This window comes from Gobio gobio (assembly GCF_949357685.1).
Source record: "Gobio gobio genome assembly, chromosome: 1".
Classification (NCBI taxonomy): Eukaryota; Metazoa; Chordata; class Actinopteri; order Cypriniformes; family Gobionidae; genus Gobio; species Gobio gobio.
The window spans coordinates 48372770-48396257 of record NC_137097.1 but is presented as its reverse complement, the minus strand read 5'-3'; the positions used below and the strand labels follow the sequence as shown (position 1 = coordinate 48396257).

The window sequence follows — 23488 nt, the reverse complement described above, 5'->3', positions numbered from 1 at the left end:
TTTGTTGTCTTTTACTGAATTTGATATAATACTATAGTCCTCTTAGAAAAATAAATATATGTTTATGCAAGTATGAGATGAGGGTTAATGTTACTCAAGAGTTTAATTTGTATTTTAGCTTGCAAGTAATGTTAATAATTCCGTAAGGGGACAGTGGGATTTATTTTTTTACTTTACTAACATTTTTGAAAGAAGTCTCACCAAGGCTGCATTTATTTAAACGAGAATACAGTAAAAACTGTATACATTAAATAACTTTTTATTTTTTCCCCAGTATATTTTAAAGGGGCTATATGTGCAATTCAGAAACCCTTGTTATTAGCGCCACCAGTAGGGTTGGGAACCGAGAACCGGTTCTTATGCAGAACCGAAACTGATTTTTGAAAAATACCAGAACCGCGCGAAATTCCTAAGTTTCGGTTCCGAAAACGGTTCTGGTGCTGCAATGTGTGTGCGAAGCGCTGGAAGCGTATCCTTTAATAGCGAGTGACAGTCAGTGTTGCCAAGTCCGTGGGTTTCCCGCGGAATTGGGCTACTTAAAAACTGTTGCCGCGGGCTGTGTTTCATGTCCGCGGGTTGAAGCGACCCCAATTATGTGATATTTAGCTCCGGAAATGCGAATTTTACCGGAGAAGCCCCCCTGAAACGCGATTGGGCTTGTTTTGGGCTAGTTTTGAGAAGCAATTGTGCGGGTTTTGTTGTGGCAACCCTCACCTCATCATGAATATTATTTACGTTGCCTGCCGCTTCCAGGAGTGCAACGCAGTTCAGCACTGAAAGCCCTCGCAGGCTACACACAGTCACGGTTTTGCGTCAGATATTTTCTCGTTGACCACCAGCATGGCGAAGAGAAAGTCACAAGTATGGATTCATTTCCAAAGAATGATTGATAATGAAGCAAAATGTAACACATGTGAAATGCAAAGGAGGCTGCATTATAGCAATTTGACAAACCGTTTGCTACAGCACAGAGTGCCACAGGGCTTATACCAGATTTATAGTGAAAGGCCTATATTTTATATATATATATATATATATATATATATATATATATATATATATATATATATATATATATATATATATATATATATATATATATATATATATATATATATATATATATATATATATATATATATATATATATATATATATATATATATATATATATATATATATATATATATATATATATATATATATATATATATATATATATATATATATATATATATATATATATATATATATTTATATTTGTCAACCGTTGAGTCACCATGGTTACCTTTTAGGCACAATTACCTTTGTAATGCTGAATTGCAATTTATTATTTACAAGTTCACTGAATAACTGAATTACTATTAAATTAATATACAACTAATTAATAAATATAACTAATAAATATAATTTATAACTTGGTTTTATTCAGAGACAGAGAGATAAAATGTAATAAGATAATTTCAGAGGTGTTCATTTGAAAAAAAAAATTGTTGCAAGAATGGCTTAATTAATACTGTAATATATGTACAGTACAGGACTTTTTTGACATTGCCAACCTGTAAATTAATTTTAGAGCAAGTAATAAACACAAAATGGATTGTTTGAGTTGCGTATTGTGCCTTTTTCCTTTACCACTATTTGTTTAATAATTTTAATGGAACCGGAATCGGAACCGGAATCGTTAGGCGGAACCGGAACCAGAACCGGAACCGGAAAATTTCTCACGATTCCCAACCCTAGCCACCAGTGGCCGTTGAACTGCAGCCAGCAACTTATTGTTCTTGCTTGCACTCATGCTCACGCAACATACAAGAGACTGAACATGATTCAATGACCCGATATACTCACGGCGAAGTTAGTTTTTTGCATAGAAGTTGGAAATACTTTTGCAGCAATATACTGTTATCAGACGTCGTCCATGCTGCTGAGAACAACGTTTAGATGAATATGTAAATGTGCTGCACGCTTTCCTCAATACCAAAATAAACACAACAAAATTGACAGAGAGAAAACAGTAGTTAAAAAAGCATCTGATTATAGATATGTAAATATGTTTGCACAAGATCTGCAATTCCTTGGCATCATGTCGACAGATGTCATAACTATGTAATTTTAATGCATGTTTGAGGCTATAAAGATCTGGCTATGTGAGACTATAGTTTGAACTAATCCCTTTTCTTTGCATGGCATATTGACTGTACAGAATAGTTCTTTCGGCATTATCCTGAATATTGTATAGGAATATTGTATCATGTGTCATTGAACGGGAACCACCACATCCTTTGGACCCACCCAGTTTGCACATACAAATTAGTTGCTTATATTTACAAAATGAGCCTGCAATAGCAGAAATAAGCCTTTTAATGAAAATAAAGATCCATGTTTAATAAAAAACAATTCATGAAACTAAATGAAAATGTTTAGTGAAATTAGGAAATATTTTAGAGATCATCATTAATTTAGTTATTTAGTCATCATTATTTAATGTTGTGTACATACATTTTGTTCTAATGTCACAAATAGCCCAATAATATCAAGGTTTACTGAGTTTTACATGATTCTTTTGTAGTGTGGTTTTTGGTGAAGTGTACTAAAATAAATATCATCACCCATGTACATTACTTCTTCTCACCGCTGTTTCCTGAAACTTTATAGAACAATTACTTTGAGTCGCCCTCTGTTGTTTCAAAGAATCGTACGTGCGCAGTCAGCGGAGGCTCGCGCTGCGGAGCCAGGAGACAGTATAAACAAGGCTTAAGATTCCACCCTACCATTCAGAGAGCTCTCCAAAGCCTCCTTCAAAACACATGAACGCACACAGCAGTGTCTGCAAAGCACCACGGGGCAAGAGGTGGCGTTAAATTACCTCATGTCCCAAAGCACATAAAATTACAGTAATAATGAAGGCAAACAACTTGCAGAGCTCTTACTTGTACTACCTGACTGCTGCAGATTAATTTTGGCGTTGATAGTTTTGACATAGAAACGCATAAATCCGAGTCTGAGGACGTGAACAGCTACCGTGTAGAACATCATGGGTTGCCATCTCGTAATTACAGTTACAACATGGCGTGAACACAGCATAAGCTCACTGTTTTGGTTCAGGAGTAGGGATGGGAATTTTTGTCAATTTCTCATTTCGATCATCGATAGGTCTCAAAAACGAGTACTCGATTAATTGGGGGCGGGGCTTGTGTGGGGGGCAGGGCGTCTCCGTCATGGAGATATGAAACTATTTTAAGAGTGTTACGAAAATTAATGTTGACAAATACAAACATCACATGTCTATGAAAACATGACGTATGACTAGAAAAAATAACTGCTAGATTATGATGCCTAAATGTTTTTTTAAAAAGAAACATCTAAAAACAAAATAACCGTCTCAAATAACCCAATCAATCATATCATTGTTATTGAACTGAAACTGTGAATAAACAGCACCCTACATTGCTTTGCTAGCAGGTTAATAAACTCAACCAAACGCACCCTATATTAGATTAATCAGTGTACTTGCATCAGCACAAAAGGACGTGAATGCGCACGTGAACTTGGCCGTACTAGTTTTTACACATTTTTAATGCGCTCTTCCCTTAACAACAACGCCGATACACGGGCAACTAAAGCACAGATAATTTGCAACACTATTACAATTGTGTTCTCGTTATATTGTTATATACATGACAGATTGGCTCTGCACATCTTGCACCGAATTGTATTTTTCCTGATCAAAGTGATTACAGACATCACTGCGCGTTTTCGAAGGCCTAATGAGAAACTACTTTAAATAAAACATAGGCTACTGTTAAAAAATATGAGAACGAAATAACATTGCTGCATTAATATCATCAATGCTTTTGAAAAAGAAATAGCATATCTAAAAAAATATAACCGTCTAAAATAACCAGTCGATCATGCCGGGCATTGCATGTAAGCTGAAACTGAAGAGAATGAACACCAGTTGGTAACAGCAGCGCTTTACTAGCTGGTTATTAAACTCAACCAAACGTGTCCATATGAGATTAATCAGATATAGATACCATAAAAGTTCTTACTACAATCTTACTACTTGCATTTGCAGAAAAGGACGCGGATGCGAACATGAACTTCACCGCGCTTGTGTATTTCCTTTAACAGCTGATGCACGGGGAACTAAATCACAGATCTTTTACAACATTCTATTACAATCTTGTTTTCATTATAATGCGATGTATAGGACAGATTAGCGCTGCACATCTTGCACTTAACTGTATTTCATGATCACAGTGATTCCAGGCATCACTGCAGTGCGCGCTTCAGTTTCACTTTATTTCGCCGGTCTGGAAGGCGTGCTGTCTAACGCTAACCAATCAAACCTCAGTTACCGCCAAAAATGCCGCAATGACCAATCAGAAAGATAGACAAATATATTTTTTAAAGTCAGGGCGATCATCGTTTTCATGATCGATCGTCGCTGTCACGTTCGAGTACTCGAGTACTCGATCACTGTTGCCCATCCCTATTCAGGAGTGGCTGCTGTTTGTGGCGTTGATGACGTGTGATGTCTGCGTGAGCAGGGTGCAGGGGAGTTATGGAAATACATATGTTGACAGGCAGGTAGGACATCATATCGATCCAAATGCAATGATAGGACAAAAATGTTTTGGTCCTGACTTCTGCAGAAGATATGTACATGTTTTTATATTTAGACCACTTCTATTATTGATTGCTGTCAGGATGTGAAGAGAGTTTTAACCAGTGTAACAAAAAGTGTTTATTAAAAAAAATTGCCTCCCCTACCTTTAAATAACAGCATTTATTTGAAATAGAAATATTTTGACAATTATACATTTTATAAATTCTACATTTGAACATTTGAATGAATTCAATACATCCATGCCCTAATACAAGTATTAATTTCTTTCAACAAAAAAAATAAAATACTGACCCCAATCAATGGTAGTATTGTTTTCTTTTATGGTAATTTTTCCCACTAATGTTCCTCTTCCTGCAGGGCGAGGAAATCTTCCTGGACATGTTTGAGGATGAGTACAGGAGCATGATGGTAAGCCGCCTTAATGATCACATAAACGTTGTCTTATTTGCAACTTCACTCACTGTTCACACACATCCTGCTTCTGAGGTGAGAGGAAACATTTGTTATCTGACATTTACTGGATAAGGAGTGGCTAATACACCTTAAGTTTATGCTGCTTCCTCTTACAAAACATTGGTTTCCTGGTTTTTCCTTGTTCCTTTAAGAAAAATGTAGTTGGTTGCTCATTTTCCTGCTGTTAAAATAATGTTAAGTGGAGCTTTTACCATAAAAGCTCCATAATATGTCATAAAATTCTTCCATATGATGTCCTCTATATTATGTGGTAGGACCATATGGACCATGAAATAGAATGGAATTTAAGTCGTATGGTCCACTTTTATGATACTTTTATGGAGTTTTTATTTTATTTTATTTTTACATTTTATAGTTTGACAGCCCCAGTCATTAAAACCCACTGTCATATTGAAAATAGTAGATATTATATATATATATATATATATATATATATTTTTTTTTTAATTCATTTAGTTTCACATAAAAAAGTTTTGCAATGACGATGATTAATTTAAACATGAAGTTGAATGTTGATTTTAAATGTTGTGAAAAATTACATTCACACTGAACCAACAGACCAACCAACAGGAAGTTTGTCCAGCAAAACTCAACAACTGCTTGAATTTGATGTTTGTTAGTCTAGTATCAACTAGCCCATTGAATGATACATATTTTTGCTCTTTTTCTTTGTTGATGTGTTCTCTGTGTGTAGAGTAAGCCCCTAAACGTGGAATATCTTATGATGGATGCATCCATTTTACTTCCTCCCACTGGCACCCCCCTTACCGGCATTGACTTTGTGAAGCGATTGCCCTGTGGAGATGTTGAGAGGACACGCAGGGTCAGTGATTAACATATATATATACTCATGCTGAAACGTGTGAGATTTAATTATATGGGCTTTTCTCAAACATTTTGTCTTCATCCAGAATCTCCCTGAACCTTTTTCTCACGATCCATGAAAGTATGTGTTTCTTGGCCAGTGTTTGTCTCCTCTGAAACATTCCAAAGCATTTTGGAAATTGATTTTATGTTTTTTAGAAATATAACAATGCCAGGCTTTCTGCAGTATTCGTAATACAGATTAATGACTTAATTAGGTTCCCATGCACTGTCCGAATGACAAACAGCTGATTTTGAACACTCATATGTGTGTTTGGTGATGCAGCTGTGCACATCTTTGGTCTAATGCACTTCAGCAATTTAAGTACTGCTATTTTACATTGGATTTACACTCACCTAAAGGATTATTAGGAACACCTGTTCAATTTATCATTAATGCAATTATCTAATCAACCAATCACATGGCAGTTGCTTCAATGCATTTAGGGGTGTGGTCCTGGTCAAAACAATCTCCTGAACTCCAAACTGAATGTCAGAATGGGAAAGAAAGGTGATTTAAGCAATTTTGAGCATGGCATGGTTGTTGGTGCCAGACGGGCCGGTCTGAGTATTTCACAATCTGCTCAGTTACTGGGATTTTCACACACAACCATTTCTAAGGTTTACAAAGAATGGTGTGAAAAGGGAAAAACATCCAGTATGGGGCAGTCCTGTGGGCGAAAATGCCTTGTTGATGCTAGAGGTCAGAGGAGAATGGGCCGACTGATTCAAGCTGATAGAAGAGCAACTTTGACTGAAATAACCACTCTTTACAACCGAGGTATGCAGCAAAGCATTTGTGAAGCCACAACACGCACAACCTTGCGGCGGATGGGCTACAACAGCAGAAGACCCCACCGGGTACCACTCATCTCCACTACAAATAGGAAAAAGAGGCTACAATTTGCACAAGCTCACCAAAATTGGACAGTTGAAGACTGGAAAAATGTTGCCTGGTTTGATGAGTCTCGATTTCTGTTGAGACATTCAGATGGTAGAGTTAGAATTTGGCGTAAACAGAATGAGAACATGGATCCATCATGCCTTGTTACCACTGTGCAGGCTGGTGTTGGTGGTGTAATGGTGTGGGGGATGTTTTCTTGGCGCACTTTAGGCCCCTTAGTGCCAATTGGGCATCGTTTAAATGCCACGGCCTACCTGAGCATTGTTTCTGACCATGTCCATCCCTTTATGACCACCATGTACCCATCCTCTGATGGCTACTTCCAGCTGGATAATGCACCATGTCACAAAGCTCGAATCATTTCAAATTGGTTTCTTGAACATGACAATGAGTTCACTGTACTAAAATGGCCCCCACAGCCACCAGATCTCAACCCAATAGAGCATCTTTGGGATGTGGTGGAACGGGAGCTTCGTGCCCTGGATGTGCTTCCCACAAATCTCCATCAACTGCAAGATGCTATCCTATCAATATGGGCCAACATTTCTAAGGAATGCTTTCAGCACCTTGTTGAATCAATGCCACGTAGAATTAAGGCAGTTCTGAAGGCGACAGGGGGTCAAACACAGTATTAGTATGGTGTTTCTAATAATCCTTTAGGTGAGTGTATACATAATAAAAAACTTTAGGAAAGCTCTGTTAAAAAGCTACTTAAATGCTCTGAAAGCTACTTAAATGAAGAGCATGTTTTACTGTAATTTTTTGCTTTAATGTTTACCTTTCTGCATAATGCAATGTGTCCAAAATTATATGAGTTTTTGAAAGTGGCTGAAAGAGTTCACAGGTATCGGTACTCAAACTTTGATATGACGACTCCAGATGATGTCACAGTAAAAAATGTGGATAAGGATGTGTTCTTTGTTTGAGGTATATTGATAATATTTAAATATTTGAGATACATATTATATTTACATAATATGAGAATATTTTAAAAGAACTCTTGGTGCTCATGTAGGACATAAATTCCAGGAAGACTCAAATCATTTAGGGATGCACTGATTATTATTCCAATTGCTGATTTTATTTTATTTTTTTAATGCAAGAAATAAGAGGTCACCACTGACCACACTGCATTTTAGTCACGCTTCAAACAATGATGCTACTCGCATGCAGCATGAACAGTTGATTTGATTTAAATTAGATTGTATCATTTCAAGAATTAAATCAAAAACAGAGTAGTCTGATTTTAGCTTTGTAAAATTACCGTATTTCCTCAAATAAAAGCCGGGGCCTTTATTTAGCTGAACTGCAGAAGGTCACAGGCTTTTATTTGAAGCAGGCTTTTATTAGGGGCAGGCCTGTATTTTGAATTCCATCTATTTGAAAAAAATTATTGTTTTAAATAAACCGTTTTAAATGAAAAGCGATATCGTTCCAGCGGACCGATATCATCAGGGGCGCGGGAAGTGGAATGGTTTCAAAGGATTGCAAATGCAATGCAAATTTTTGTTCATTTTATTCATTTTTAGAATTTAATAATTTATTTGTAATAAACATTTTAAGTGGGCCATTAAAAAGTATTATTTATAAGCTGAATTATGTTTTTAAAACATACATGAGGTCATATTGTGACTGTTGTGGTGTGTGCGTTGAAAGAGTGGTAATATTTCCTCCAGTGGAGATCAAGTGCCTTTCTGAAGATTCCGTTCATTTCTGAAGCTCATTGCTCTCAGCACCGCACGCTCAACCCAGAACTCCCTTTGTGACATGCTGGATCAAATATAGGCCTATCTGAAATAAAAAGTTAGGGCTGCCCCTGACTAAAGTTTTTTTTCTTTTCTAGTAGGCTAGTTCACGTTGTTCACGCGGCCGCGTCATTGTCTGTTATAGGCTATTTGCTTATTATTTATTAAATCTGGGCAATTTGGTTGATAAAACATTGATTAAAATTAAGATACAATTTATACAAAACTGAATTCACTTTAAAGAAAGGCTTTCAACAAAACGTGTTATTGAACTTATTGAAGACCCCCGTCTTCTGACATTATGCATCTTAAGTGTCCTGTTCACTTTTCAACGTAAATTAAATAAAAAAATAACATTATCATATTTAAACTGAAACTAATTACGTGTTTTAATGGCTACAAGTATAGTAGGCTACAGAGAAATGTCATGTCGGAGCGGGATTTGAGCACACACCATTTTACCGGTGAGCGGTTCTTGACCGCTTTGCTTCGCTCACATGCTCTGTTAAGGTAGGCAGGTTTTTTGCGTTAATTTTTATTTCCTGTCACTGTACAAGCTTGTTTATTGTAAATGACTGTGTAAACCTTTTATTTAAAGATTTAATGTAGGCCACAGTCCATTGCATTACGATTGCAAGAAGAATCAACATTGTGAAAAATGTGATTTGCAGTCAAATGTCCAGGTTTAAATGAGTGTTCTCACCGATATATTTGTTGTTCTTTTATGTTTTATAGACTTGATATAAACACTATAATTTTGTTATTTTACTAACCCAACTAATGTGCTTTCTATATTCCACGTGAGGGAAAAAAGCTTCCTTCCACTTAAAAAGAGTTGTGTTCCTTTAAACACTTTTTATTTTAATATATCTTTACATAAATATTATTTTCTACTTAAAAAAAAACTATAATTTCGTTATTTTTCTAACCCAACTAATTACTCATTGCGCACACTTTTCTCAATCCGTTATGGAGCTATTCAATTTTGATTTTGCTAATTGTTTTTTTAAACGTTCGTTCGTGTAGTTTAAATGACCACTTTACAATGTTTCAATAACATAATTTATTTTGAAGCCTACGCTGTTTTCTTGTACAAAATAAAATGTTTCAAGTTAAATGCAGAGTAAGATGTGTAAAAAAGACAAGTGGCTAAGAGATTGTCAAGATCATTTGTGTAGCCTGACACAGTATTTTCACAGACTAACACACATCACATCTCTCATAGACTACAGTATTTAAAATGGCATATATGCATCAGTTATATTCTCAATTTAATTTACAGAGCAATCCCTGCAAGTGTTTAAGTTAAGTATAGAAGAGACCAGGACTAGTGTGCGTCGCACTCGCAAGACTCACAGCGGGGGGCAATGGTCACGATGATTTCGCTCTTTCGGCACAACCCTACTGTACATTACGATGAACTTGAATGCACATGAAATGAAAGGCACTTAGGAAATTATCCACACTAATTTTTCCCCGGCCTTAATTTAAGACCAGCCTTTATTTGTTTGTGCTGGCCACGCCCCCGGCCACTATCAGAGGCCCGGCGTTTAATTGACTACAGGCTTTTATTTGAGGAAATACGGTATGTTACATAAAACAGGCCTATCTGCACAAATCAAAAACAGCAGATGGACTGAATAACAGTAGGTGGGGCTTAAAGGATTAGTTCACTTCAAAATGAAAAATTCATGATAATTTACTCAGCCCCATCTCATCCAAGATGTTCATGTCTTTCTTTCTTCAATCGAAAAGAAATCAAGTTTTTTGTAGAAAACATTACAGGATTTTTCTCCACATAATGCTTTTCAATGGCAACCAATGGGTTGAAGGTCTAAATCAATGCAGTTTCAAAGGGCTTCTAAGAGCTTCAGAGGCTCTGCATGATCCATCGGCCATTTTCTAAAAAAAATAAAAATGTATATACTTTTTAACTTCAAATGCACAACTTCAACGCTCTGCTTTTGCATGACATCATCACGTCGGAAAGGTCACGTTTGTGATGTATGTGGAAGTACCGACCCAGTATTAAAACAAACGTGCAAAAACTAGATCAAATGCCCTTTACAAAAACAAAGGTAAAAAAAAAACTATGTTGGACCATTCTAAAGTTGGAGGAGAGTTTTTCGGCACGGGGTCGGTACTTCCACCTACATCACGCGTGACCTTTCCGACGTGATGACGTCATACGCCGCGAAGAAACACAACACCCAAATCGAGGAAAGACATGAACATCTTGTATGAGATGGGGCTGAGTAAATTATCGGGAATTTTTCATTTTGAAGTGAACTAATCCTTCAAGAAATAGCAGCGATATAACGTTTCCTATTTTACTGCTTTACACATAGCTGCGCTGTGCTTATACACACTACTTTAATAGGCATTGTACGGATGTAAGAGGTAAAGAAAATGCCATCTGAAGACAGTCCGTTCCTATCGGACAGTCTGTTCCTTCCAATATTTTGAGCTTCACGAACAGTGAGCTTGCTGCGCCTGGTACAGAATTTTCTCTCCTTGTTGCGTCCGTCTTCAGAGTGTCCACATCTCTGGCCTGTGTTAACGCCTTGTTTATAGACATCATAATATTTGTAAACAAATAACATTTTGGGAAATGATTGCAATGCAGTCGGGCAAAATAAAGCAAAAAAACACCCGGTTGCCGATCGTGTGTTTGGAGTAAAAATCATCTGGCTCCGATTGATGGTTCCATTAATTTCTAAAATCAATGATTAATGATTAATTAATATCACAGCAATATAATATAGCTATAGTAGCTTTAATTGTTTTTGTGTGTCCCTGCAGGCTATCCGTGTGTTCTTCATGCTGCGCTCGCTGTCCCTACAGCTGCAGGGTGAGCCAGAAACTCAACTTCCTCTCACCCGACCGGAGGATCTCATCAAGACTGATGATGTGCTTGACCTCAGTAAGGCCTTTAGAATCACACAAACCTAATGATACACTGTACAAATGAGTTGGTTTTGCAACTTGACATTTTTATTGGCCCTGCCAATATTTTTTTTTTACTTGCCTAACATCAAAAAATGATTTAAGGACAGTTAAATGTTTTAGCAGTATATTTTTATATGTGCTAAAAATATATTTTTCATTAAATGCTTCATTTTCTTAGCAAAAAAAAAAATACTTGGTGGTTAGTTTTTCATAATACCTGGAATTTATACAACTATATCTCTGTATAACTGTATTTTCCTAACCACAATATCGCAAATCATTCTCACAATTTTAATGACAGCAATGTTCAGTCAATCACAGAAAACCAAACGTTTAGACTTGCAAGTACTAAAACACATAAATTCCATATTTAATGACTGCATCACCCGACGTGACTTAGGCAGTATCACATGATTTATGCAGTATCAAATCTGCTTTTATGATTTTATAGCTGAAATCTTAAGAATCCTACCTGACTTATAACATCCTGTCTTATCTTTAAAAGTGTCACCGCTCGTTTTCATGTGAATCTCATCTCATCTGATAACTAACTTAAACTGAATTGTGTGCCATCTCTTTTTTTTTTCTCAGTGGTATCAGATAAGATGCAGTTAGATAAAGATAAAATGGCAGCACTTGATTTTTAATAGAAAGAGAACATGAAATCGATTTATTTCTTGTGAACTGTGACCATCATTTTGGTTTTGAGTTCCATGTTATGACCTTCCTCATTGTATCTCACACTCAGTCACAAAGTGTTTACCACACATGATGAAATCACACTCTCGTCGACTCGCCTATGCACCTCTTTCATGCAATCTGTGGGTTTGTACTGTTAACCGATTCTCATTTCACCCCTGATGTGTTGCATGGAAGCCCCTTGTCTCAGCTCCTCTAGCTCAGTTCCTGTGTCCAGGTGTCCTGGTTAACTCAGGCCCTCTCACTTTGACAGGTAAGAGGGGGTGTGTGCAGGCAAACTGACTCAGACCTTCCACTGTTACCGAGGCCTTTGCTAGAGCTGGTGCAGCCACTGTGGGCAGCAGCCCTGAGCTCTTCCAGTATATCTCATGTCTAACAGTAAGGCTGCTTGAGAAGCACCTACAGGCTGGGTCAGAGAGTGGGCAGAATGGGCCCTGGAAGTGTGAGCAGGTGGGAGGAAGCTCAGATTTTGCTGCCAAATCAACCCACCACTGCTTCCTGTCTCACAGCCGTTTGTGCATAAAAGGGTTAATGCACAAGCCGTGACATCTGGATGATTGTTTTTATACTAGGTTTGAACCAGTTGATTCACTAGAATTCACAAATGTGGTTTGAAAATCTAAAATTTAAATGTGCAATGAATAAAGTTCTTTGTTTTTGAAAATGTCAATGTCATAAAAATGAATCATTTTGATTCAGAATGAATCTAATGAATCGTTCAGATGAATTTGTGAACCATTTCTGTGTTTTAAAAATGTCAATATCCTAAAAAAATGAATCGTTTAGATAAAGAACAAATCTAATAAATCGCTCGGATACATTTTTGAACAATTTCATTGTTTTGAAATTTTCAAAAGGCTCAAAATGAATAATTTTGATTCAGAAGGAATTCAATGAATCATTCTGACAAATTGGTTCAAAATCGTAAAACCGGCAGCCGATTAATGAATGCTGCGATTAAAACTTTACAGACTAAATTCTGGCAGTGTCAGAAGATTTGGCGCAAAATCCTGCAGTGTGACTTCTCCTGTGACAACCGTGAAAATATCTTTGTTTTTCAAGACAAACTATGACCAAAATGAGCGCTAGAGATTTCTTTGTAGCTACCATTTCAATCCTGTGTGTAATGCAGCTCACCGTCACCGAAAGCGTCATTGGTTGGTGATATAAAGCTCCCGACGAGTTTTCTTGCTAGCGTCCGTTTTTAACACGCCTTGACTATCGTACAGTCTGACATTAATGATAACTTAGATCTTACAGTGTGACATGGCTTACAGCGGGGATCATGTTCGTACAGTCTGACAAGGAACAATCATGAAGAAATATTATAAATCGCACTGTGTGCACCCGGCTTAAGATTTTGCGCACCGATTCGTAGGTCACTAATCAGCCAATTTGTGACGATTATCATGTTAACTGTGAATTGAGCATGCTTTTTGGATAATTCTCAAATCTTTAGAGTTCATGCAGCTCAAGTCCTGTTATAGTGTAAACGTATGCAAGCGCGAATGAGAACCGTTTCGAGGGGGATGCCAGGTGTGCGAAAAATAATAATAAATTTGATCCCAAATGATAATTCTGAATCTGATCCCAAAATTGAAAATCGAATACCAACCCATTGAACAATATTCAAATATTCTGGTCCAGCCCTAAACCAAACACTTGTGTTTGCTTTTTAAAGTCAAATTTTCACTCAAATTAGTATGCTGATGATATAACTTGTAATGAAAAAATTAATTTTAAATAAAAAGCAAAATGGATAATTTTCTCTAGTGCTTTCAAACTTTTGGATCCCCACTATATATTTATAAAGCATTTTACCATGCCAAAAAAACCTACCTGGAAAATATATTTTACAGCCCCTACTTAACAGTAACTGCTATTTACAGCTGACATGTCTTGCAACCTCATGATTTGTGATAACATTGGCCTTTTGATGTCCTTTTAAATCCTGGAATGGCTCATCAGTGAGTGGATGGAACAAGCATCTCGCTCTCAAATGATGAAAGAGACAGTCAGACAGATAGACAGACAGATCGACCTGACGTGCCACTGATCTGTGTTATTTTTAAACTTGCAGGAAATGATGCATGCACACAACACCATAGAAGCACCACAGTGCATTGTGTGAACTTACATGAATTCTTGCTGAATATTTTCCACTCTTTGCAGTCAGTTTTTTTTTTTAAGAACACATTAACTGAAAGACCTGTCACCATATGTTCACGTGTATTTTTTGCTCTTCTACCTTCCTTTTTTGCATGCATATACATAATGATTAATACACATGACATGTGGACACTTTCTGAGGAAGTTCTCAGAAAAAGTTTCACACCTTGAACACTTAGTCACATGGTAGTTTTGCATGTAACACCTCACCCCCACTTTGGTTGAGAGCAGAAATCTTTTCTATTAATGGGCTTTTGATAAAATAGACATGCACATTACATTTTCTCTTGAAATTAAACAGGATGTAATTATCCTGAGTCTATTGATGATTCAGTTTGTGCTGTCTGGGTGGTCTGATTTGGGTACTCATATGCAAGGTTGGAGTAAGCGATTTGTTCTGTGGTAAACTACAATTGTAATCTGCTGTAGATTTTTTTTTTCACATTCCACTGTGCTATTTTTCCATAGTTTTTTTAATGTAAAAAAACTAGATGGACGCGTTTGACTGCTGTGGTCACGTCTTGCTTGTTATGCAGCATCTCATGCAAGACACGGCCTTCTAAACGCAGCATTCAAGTTAAAAGTTCCACTTTTTTTAAAAACGCATCTCGAAACCTTGCATTTTTCCCAAATTCCACTGCCAGCGTTTTTCCAAAGCAAAAACATGTTCTGTGTGGCCCCTTATTATTTGACTTTTACATCATAATTCCCAAGGTCATGGAAGACCTAAAAATATCAGGTTATTTAAAGGCACAGTATGTAATTTTCGCCGCTAGAGGTTGCTTATTCAAAACTAGGGATGCCCCAAATGTTCGGCAACCGAAATTATCGGCCGAAAATAGCAAAAATTGCACTTTCGGTGAAAAGGCCGAATAAATTTAAGCGAACAATGACATGTTTCTGCAGCGGTGACAGGCTCGCAAAACCTCTCAAGAACAAACATAGTGTAGATAAATGAACGTAAAGTAAGATATTTTTATTGTGCCTTGTTAACAGCTTCATGAACTGACATAGTGACAGCGTTTAGTGATCGTAAATGGAGCGGTCTTGGCTCGCTTTCAAGTCTACAGTCTAACAGTCTATATAATCCATTGAATAAAACTATTGTTTTTCATGTTGCAAACAGGATGGTCAATTGCACGCTGCAAAGTTTCAGAAGTGACATAGTGAAAAATAGTAATGCATTAAAGCAATTTAAAGGCAGGCTAATAGATTAATAGAAAAATATTTGTTACAAAATATTTTTTTAATTCTAAATAATCTTAAATGTCTCGCTGTACACTCACTGCTGTGGTGGAGCCATTGCTTAGCCTACATCTGCACTTTAATAGAGCACCCTCAGTGATTTCAGAAGCACCCTCAGTGATTTGATTATGATACCTGTAGGCATAATAGACCAAAGATAAGATAATTATTAATTTTTTTTTTTTTTTTTTTTTTTTTTTTTTTTTTTTTTTTATGTATTTTAAGTTATAATGTTTTTTGTTTGTATGTCTGCTGGATTGCTAAAAAATGTTCAGTGTTAAATAAATATTTTTAAATTGTAATTTTGTAATTTATTTTTCTTTCTTTTTTTAAGCAAGACAAAACTATTTCATTTATGCAATGGTAAAAAAATGAATGGCTTCGTTCGCATCTTTCTCCGCCGCCATTACTGACTCGACAACTCAGCTACAACTCAAACTAGCGCACGACATCAACGTCATCGTTCTCAGACACTCCCTCTGTTCGCTGATTGGACCGGTTAAAATTTGTTCGGAGACAACCTAAGAGTATACCGCAGTCCCAGATTGAGTACTGAAGGAAAATTAAAATTGAGCGGAAGTACGTAGGAGGGCGGAGCCAGGCTAGGGTAACGCAGTGCTTAAAAATATACTGTATTGTATGAAATTTGTATGATAGGGAAAGCTCTTTCTTAATATGCTGTTAGCCATTTGACAAAAAAGTCAAAATAGTTACTCGCAGTGAATCAAGAAAACAAGGATTCAAACAATAAGACTAACCATGTTTCACTCTATAACAATGATTTGTTTTCTGGTGATAAATGCATATCCAAACAGTTGCTCACCTGTCTAATAAAATGCATACTACAGTGCGTCTGGAAAGTATTCACAGCGCTTCACTTTTTCCACATATTGTTATGTTACAGCCTTATTCTAAAATGGATTAAATGAATTATTTTACTCAAAATTCTACAAACAATACCCCATAATGACAATGTGAAAGAATTTTGTTTGAAATGTTTGCAAATTTATTAAAAATAAAAAGCGAAAAAATGTACTTAAGTATTCACAGCCTTTGCCAGGACACTCAAAATTGAGCTCAGGTGCATCCTGTTTCCACTGATCATCTTTGAGATGTTTCTACAACTTGATTGGAGTCCACCTGTGGTAAATTCAGTTGATTGAACATGATTTAGAAAGGCACACACCTGTCTATATAAGGTCCCAAGTTAACAGGATTTTTAATAGGACTGGTTTTTAAAGATCCCTAACTTTCAGCACAACAATTGAATGGGGATGTCATCTTGTGTGGGGTGAAATTTGGCACAGATCTCATGGTGCCACCAGTGCGACACATCTTCAGTTGTGTGCCCGACCTCATTGGGTGTTTCGGCCACTTATCACAAGACACCCTCTGCCGGGATTGGCCCACCACGAGTTGATCAGACCCGGGTGTGTGTCGCACGGTGGTGGCACCATGCAATCATTTGGCAGCCCATGTTGCGTCCATACGTTTCAGCCACAGCCAGTGACTGCTCCGTTCCGCTGTAGTGGCAAGTTCTTTGATTGCCCTCCGTTGGGACTGCCCTCTGATCCCTACTTCCTTCAAGAGCCTTGTGGTAGAACTGGCTACAAAACCTCTGCATCCCACCTCCACTGGCCACACCTTCATGTTCCAGCCCCGCCCCTCTGCTTCAGCTGCTAAATTAGCATATCGCAGCCTCTTCCGCTCAAATGCCTCGTCGATGGCATCCTCCCATGGGACAGTCATTTCAACGATGAAGACACGCCGGCAGGACTTGGACCAAAGGACAAGGTCTGGGCGCAGGTTGGTTGCTGCAATTTCGGGTGGGAAGGTGAGCCTCTGGTAAAGGTCTACCCGCATTTCCCAATCCCGGGCTGCGTTCAGTGGGCCAGATTCTGGGAGTGATGGCTTAGTCCACTGTTTTTCCCCTTCCCGCATGAAGGTTGTTCTCCGCAGGATGATTATTTGGGCATTTAGAGGCGCGGCGTTCGTGGTTATCCTCTTGTTCTCAAGTTCGGCAGCCAAACACCTCAGCACTTGGTTGTGGCGCCAGGTGTACCTTCCTTGAGTTAGGCTTGTCTTACAACCGACCAGGATGTGTTTGAGGGTTGCTGGGGATGCACCTGCACACAGGGGACAGGCTGGGTCCTCTCCATACCAAAGATGTAGGATGGTTGGGGAGGGCAGGACGTCGTATGTGGCCCTGATGATGAACCTTAGCCTATTAGCCTCCATACCCCACATCTCACTCCATGTGATTTTCCTCCTCTCCACGCCATCCCACTTCATCCAGCGACCTTGCTGGGCTTGGGAGACAGCCTTGGCACACCTGGCTGCTTCCTCCTGGTGGCGCACCTCCTCCACCACCATGTGCCGCCGTTCGGTTGGAGTAGCCTTTTGCCATGTTGGTGTTGCTGCTTCCAATCCAAGGCCCCCTCTGCCATGTTTGACCTGCCCCACTATATCCCGGTGTTTGAGGGCAGCCTTTGCCGCCGCAATCGCTGCCGACGGCTTCCATTTCCTCCCCGTTGCTAGGGTAGGAGCAACATCCCGGGATTCTGTGAGAGTCATTTCCAGCCTTGATTTGGCACATTTGTACTCCTCCACCAGGCTTGAGATTGGCAGGGAGAGGGCTCCATTGCCATACAGGCCAATGCTGGTAAGGCATCTCGGCAGTCCCAGCCACTTCCTCACTTGTGCATTCACTAATCTCTCCAGTCGAATGGCATGGGATAGCGTGACCTCGTAGATAGAAATTGGCCACATGAGACGGGGCAGAAGCCCAAACTGAAAGCACCACAGCTTCAGCTTCCCTGGGAGAGCAGTGTTGTTGATCTTCTTGAGGCCGCTGATTGTTTCCTGCGTGAGTTGCTCCACCTGCTTCGAGTCTTTGAGTTCTGCGCTATACCAGCGGCCGAGGCTTTTGATGGGCTTCTCCAGAACTGTTGGTATTGGCTCGTTGTTGACCTGGAACCTCTCGTTGGTAAGCTGGCCCTTGACAATGGAGATACTGCGGGATTTGCTGGGTTTAATCTCCATTCTTGCCCATTTGATTTTTCCTTGGAGTTTATCCAACAGGCGTTTGGTGCATGCCTTTGTTGTTGTTATTGTTGTCATGTCGTCCATGTACGCCCTGATTGGAGGAAGACGCAGCCCGCTCTTCAACCGCTCCCCTCCTACCACCCATCGGGATGCTCGAATAATGAGCTCCATCGCCATTGTAAATGCGAGTGGAGATATAGTGCAGCCCGCCATTATGCCTATCTCGAGGTGCTGCCAGGCAGTTGTACTGGCCTGTACTGTCACACAGAATTGAAGATCCTGGAAATAGGCTTTGACCAGCCTTGTGATACCCTCTGGGACTTGGAAGAACTTGAACGCAGCCCACAGAATTTCATGCGGCACTGACCCAAAGGCATTGGCGAGATCCAAGAACACTACATGCAGGTCTTTCTTCTCCTTCTTGGCTGTCAGTATCTGGTGCCAGATGACATTTGTGTGCTCCAGACATCCTGAGAATCCCCTTATCCCTGCCTTCTGCACTGAGGTGTCGACAAAGTTATTCTTCTGCAAGAACACAGAAAGCCTCTGGGCCGCAACACTGAAAAATATCTTTCCTTCCACATTCAGGAGGCTGATCTGGCGGAACTGATCGTTGGTTGAGGAATTGTTTTCTTTGGGAATCAGGATTCCTCCTGCCCGTCGCCATGCCTTTGGTATAATTCCTTTTTCCCATGCCACTTTCATGAGCTTCCAGAGGTACTTCAAGACGCCTGGCGTGTTCTTATAGAGCCTGTATGGAACGCCATTGGGCCCAGGGGCTGAGGCTGTTCTTGCCCGCTTTACTGTGCTCTCCACTTTGCTCCAAGTTGGAGGTCTTACTTCCATCTGATGCTCGGGTGGTTGAATTGGCGGCATATCATCCGGGATGCTGGCTGGCACAAACCTCTGATTGTCAGAGTAAGTCTTCCTCAGATGCTTCTCTAGTTCTCTTAAGGGTACTTTGAGGGTCCCAGTTTTCTCAGTGCATGTCAGAGCACAAACCGAGCCATGGAGTCCAAGGAATTGTATGTAGACCTTTGAGACAGGATTGTATCGAGGCACAGATCTGGGGAAGGGTACAGAAAAATGTCTGCAGCATTGAAGGTCCCAATGAGCACAGTGGCCTTTATCATCTGTAAATGAAAGAAGTTTGGAATCACCAGGACTCTTCCTAGAGCTGGCCGCCCAAACAAACTGAGTGATCGGGGGAGAAGGGCTTTAGTCAGGGAGGTGACCAAGAACCTGATGGTCACTCTGACAGAGCTCCAGTGTTTCTCTGTGGAGAGAGGAGAACCTTCCAGAAGAACAACCATCTCTGGCCTGTATGGTATAGTGGCTGGACGGAAGCCAGTCCTCAGTAAAAGGCACATGACAGCCCGCCTGGAGTTTGCCAAAAAGCACCTGAAGGACTCTCAGACCATGAGAAACAAAATTCTCTGGTCTTATGAAACAGATTGAACTCTTTGGCCTGAATGGCAAACGTCATGTCTGGAGGAAACCAGGCACCGCTCATCATCTGGCCAATACCATTCCTACAGTGAAGTATAGTGGTGGCAGCATCATGCTGTGGGGATGTTTTTCAGCAGCAGGAACTGGGAGACTAGTCAGGATCGAGGAAAGATGAATGCAGCAATGTACAGAATCATCCTTGATAAAAAACTTCCTCTGGACCTCAGACTGTGGAGAAGGTTCACCTTCTAACAGGACAATGATCCTAAGCACACAGCCAAGTTAACAGAGGAGTGGCTACGGGACAACTCTGTGAATGTCTTTGAGTGGCCCTGCCAGAGCCCAGACTTGAACCCGACTGAACATCTCTGGAGAGATCTGAAAATGGCTGTGCACCGACACTCCCCATCCAACCTGATGGAGCTTGAGAGGTCCTGCAAAGAAGAATGGGAGAAACTGCCCAAAAATGGGTGTGCCACGCTTGTAGCATCATACTCAAAAAGATGTGAGGCTGTAATTGGTGCCAAAGGTGCTTCAACAAAGTATTTAGAAAAAGCATGTGTACATGCAACCCCCCCCCCCCCCCCTTTTTTTTTATAAATTAGCAAAAATTTCAAAAATAATTATTTCATGTTGTTATAATGGGTTATTGTTTGTAGAATTTTGAGGGAAATAATGAATTTAATCCATTTTAGAATAAGGCTGTAACATAACAAAATGTGGAAAAGTGAAGCGCTGTGAATACTTTCCGGATGCTCTGTATTTTAAAGCTTTATGTCTTTATTGGTTATTTGTACAACTATTAATAATCAACATCAAAAAATCTTTGAAAACATCTTAAACATTTTTGAAGGGTCAATAAATATACAGAATATAGTAGATATCATTATGTTTTGCTTTAACTTATTTTGTTGGCTAGATATTGCCTAGGGATGTCATTAGTGAGCAAATTCTTTTCATAAAATTCCTTTTAATGGATTAGTCAAACTAGTTCCCAAATGTTTGTGAATGATTCATTATTCATTTTTATTTTTATGAAGTCACCCAGATTCCACATAAGTCTGTCATTCATAAACACTAAAGTACATGCTCCCTGTTCTGTTTCCTATTTTAAAATACAACTTTATAATGAATCAACCAATATGACCATATTCAACCACTCATGAAGTGTGCATCCTGAATGCCCTTAGGATGCGAGATTCCACAGAATGCAGAACTATTGTGCCTCAGCTGTCTGATTCACAAGTCAAACTGTAACTACATGGAAGTGAGTATTCCTTTGTAAAACAGCAGATAATTTTCCCCAGAGGCAATATAATTATCTGTCATCACAGTTGGCTACGCGTTAAAAGGAAGAGCAGCACTTGCTCTTTCAGTTCTGAAGTAATTCCTCAACCCATCAATGTGACTTCTAAGGAAGTGCAGAGCACAAAAATAAATGGGTACCAAGTCATAGTACCTCAGTTGTGACGATGCTGTTTCAGTTATTAGTAGTTCAGTTGGCCTACCTGAAACCAACTTCAAACGTTCATGACCTACCTCCCTTATTTACCCCTCCCCTTCTTCCCCCACCCCCTTCTCCGCCCACCTAAGTAGATGCAATATACTGTGTAGGTCATGACTCATTGGAGTGTTTTTGAAAACTCCCGCACGAGTGCAATCTGATTTTATGCCAGGTCTATTTAATATGACTGAATTCGTCTGGCACTGACATTTTCTTAACACTTTGTAATAGGAAATGCATGACTATATTTAAATGTGCAAGTCCTGATGTTTTTAAGTAAATAGATTGAATGGTTGAATTGAATTATAATGCTAAAGTTCCTGAAGCATGTGTCCAGAGGCTACTAATACAATGTGGTATTGTGTGAGAGGCATATCTGGACTTGTATATTTGGTGAAATTTTTCATCTGAGTTTGTTTTGAAAGCTTGAAGTGATTACACAGTGTTCCCATTTATAGGCTGAACCTTGACCTTTATGACTTGTTTTACTGATTTATGCATGTTTATTGAAGGACCCTTGGAATTAACTATTCATTTTTAACCATAAAAAAAACATATTTAACCATAAAGTGTTTTTTGCCCTTTTTACCTTGTAGATAACAGCGATCTTATTGCTTGCATGGTGGTGAGTAAAGATGGGGTTCAAGCTCAGCGCTTCCTGGCTGTAGATGTGTACCAGATGAGTCTTGTGGAACCGGATTCAAAGCGTCTTGGCTGGGGTGTTGTCAAGTTTGCCGGCCTTCTGCAGGTCTGCTTCATTCCCACTCTTACACTGCACATTATGCTCGAACAAAACATTCTTGTCAGGACTGTGATGTTTATGCTCGGAAGCAAAGTCTTCTGTCAGAGTTTGAAGTTAATGCATGATGTAACACAAGAAGGTATTTAAGGGCTTGTCTCTAAAACCAATTTTTTTTTTTAAATATCATACAGCTTTATGGGTTTTTTCGTCATTCAGAGTTGCAAAAAGCATTTATAGTGCCCTGAGCAAAGTGCCCCAATTTAAAAGCGAGATCAATGCAAATAACTAATTTGGTAATGCATGTGTTGCTTAATAATCCTTGGGACGTCCAGCCAACTTAATATTTATGAGTAATGAGCCTCAGAGAATATGTAAACTACAATAAAATGTAAAGGTTCATTCACACTACCAGCGACTTTGTCACGGCATGTAGCCAGTGGCTGGCACTGAGCTCGCTAGTGGGCATTCCCACTACTGGTTGCCTAGGAACGTTTGTCAATGACATTCACAGATGTTACTCCATATTTTTTTTTGCTGCTACAAACAAACATTTGGAAGGAAAAGTCTAAATATAAATAGAATCAACGAGAAGCAGCGAGTGCTCTTTGCCATTGCTGCTATTTATCTGCAGCAAAATGGCAAATGCCGGTCTATTTGGGCTCACGAAACTATTCAGGCTTGGAGTCAGCATGGCGAGTACAATCGTATGTACACGGAGGCATATCATAATTTATAGGACAGTTGCTGGCTGCTGAAGCTTCTCTTCCAACTTGCCTCAGCACTGAAGAGCGACAGATCACGCGCGCTCTACTGACTTCACTCCTATTGGCCATATTGTGCAGAGATTAGTTTTTGCACTCCTGTAGTCTTTTTCTGCCTAGCCCCGGTGATTTGCACATCTGGATGATGTTGTCTGCCCACTACCCCAACAGAGGAAACAACTTAAAATACTCTGTCATTTATTGTCAGAAGACATCATTTGACACTATAAAAGGGTCTATTTTTATTTGTGTACATTCACATTAAAAACAAAACATATTGTTCTTTTTTTAAATAAAAACAG

The 23488-nt window shown here is 39.1% G+C and overlaps 1 protein-coding gene across 4 annotated transcripts in view; it reads left to right on the top strand.

Annotated features, from left to right (window-relative positions):
* clec16a (C-type lectin domain containing 16A) overlaps positions 1-23488 on the top strand; it is an 87510-nt gene that overhangs the window by 38992 nt on the left and 25030 nt on the right. For all 4 annotated transcript variants that reach the window (XM_079821831.1, XM_079821829.1, XM_079821830.1 and 1 more), the window contains exons 16-19: positions 4994-5044; positions 5805-5933; positions 11426-11546; positions 22280-22431. In XM_079821831.1, the coding sequence (XP_079677957.1) occupies positions 4994-5044; positions 5805-5933; positions 11426-11546; positions 22280-22431 (453 nt within the window). The remainder of the gene's footprint in view (positions 1-4993; positions 5045-5804; positions 5934-11425; positions 11547-22279; positions 22432-23488) is intronic.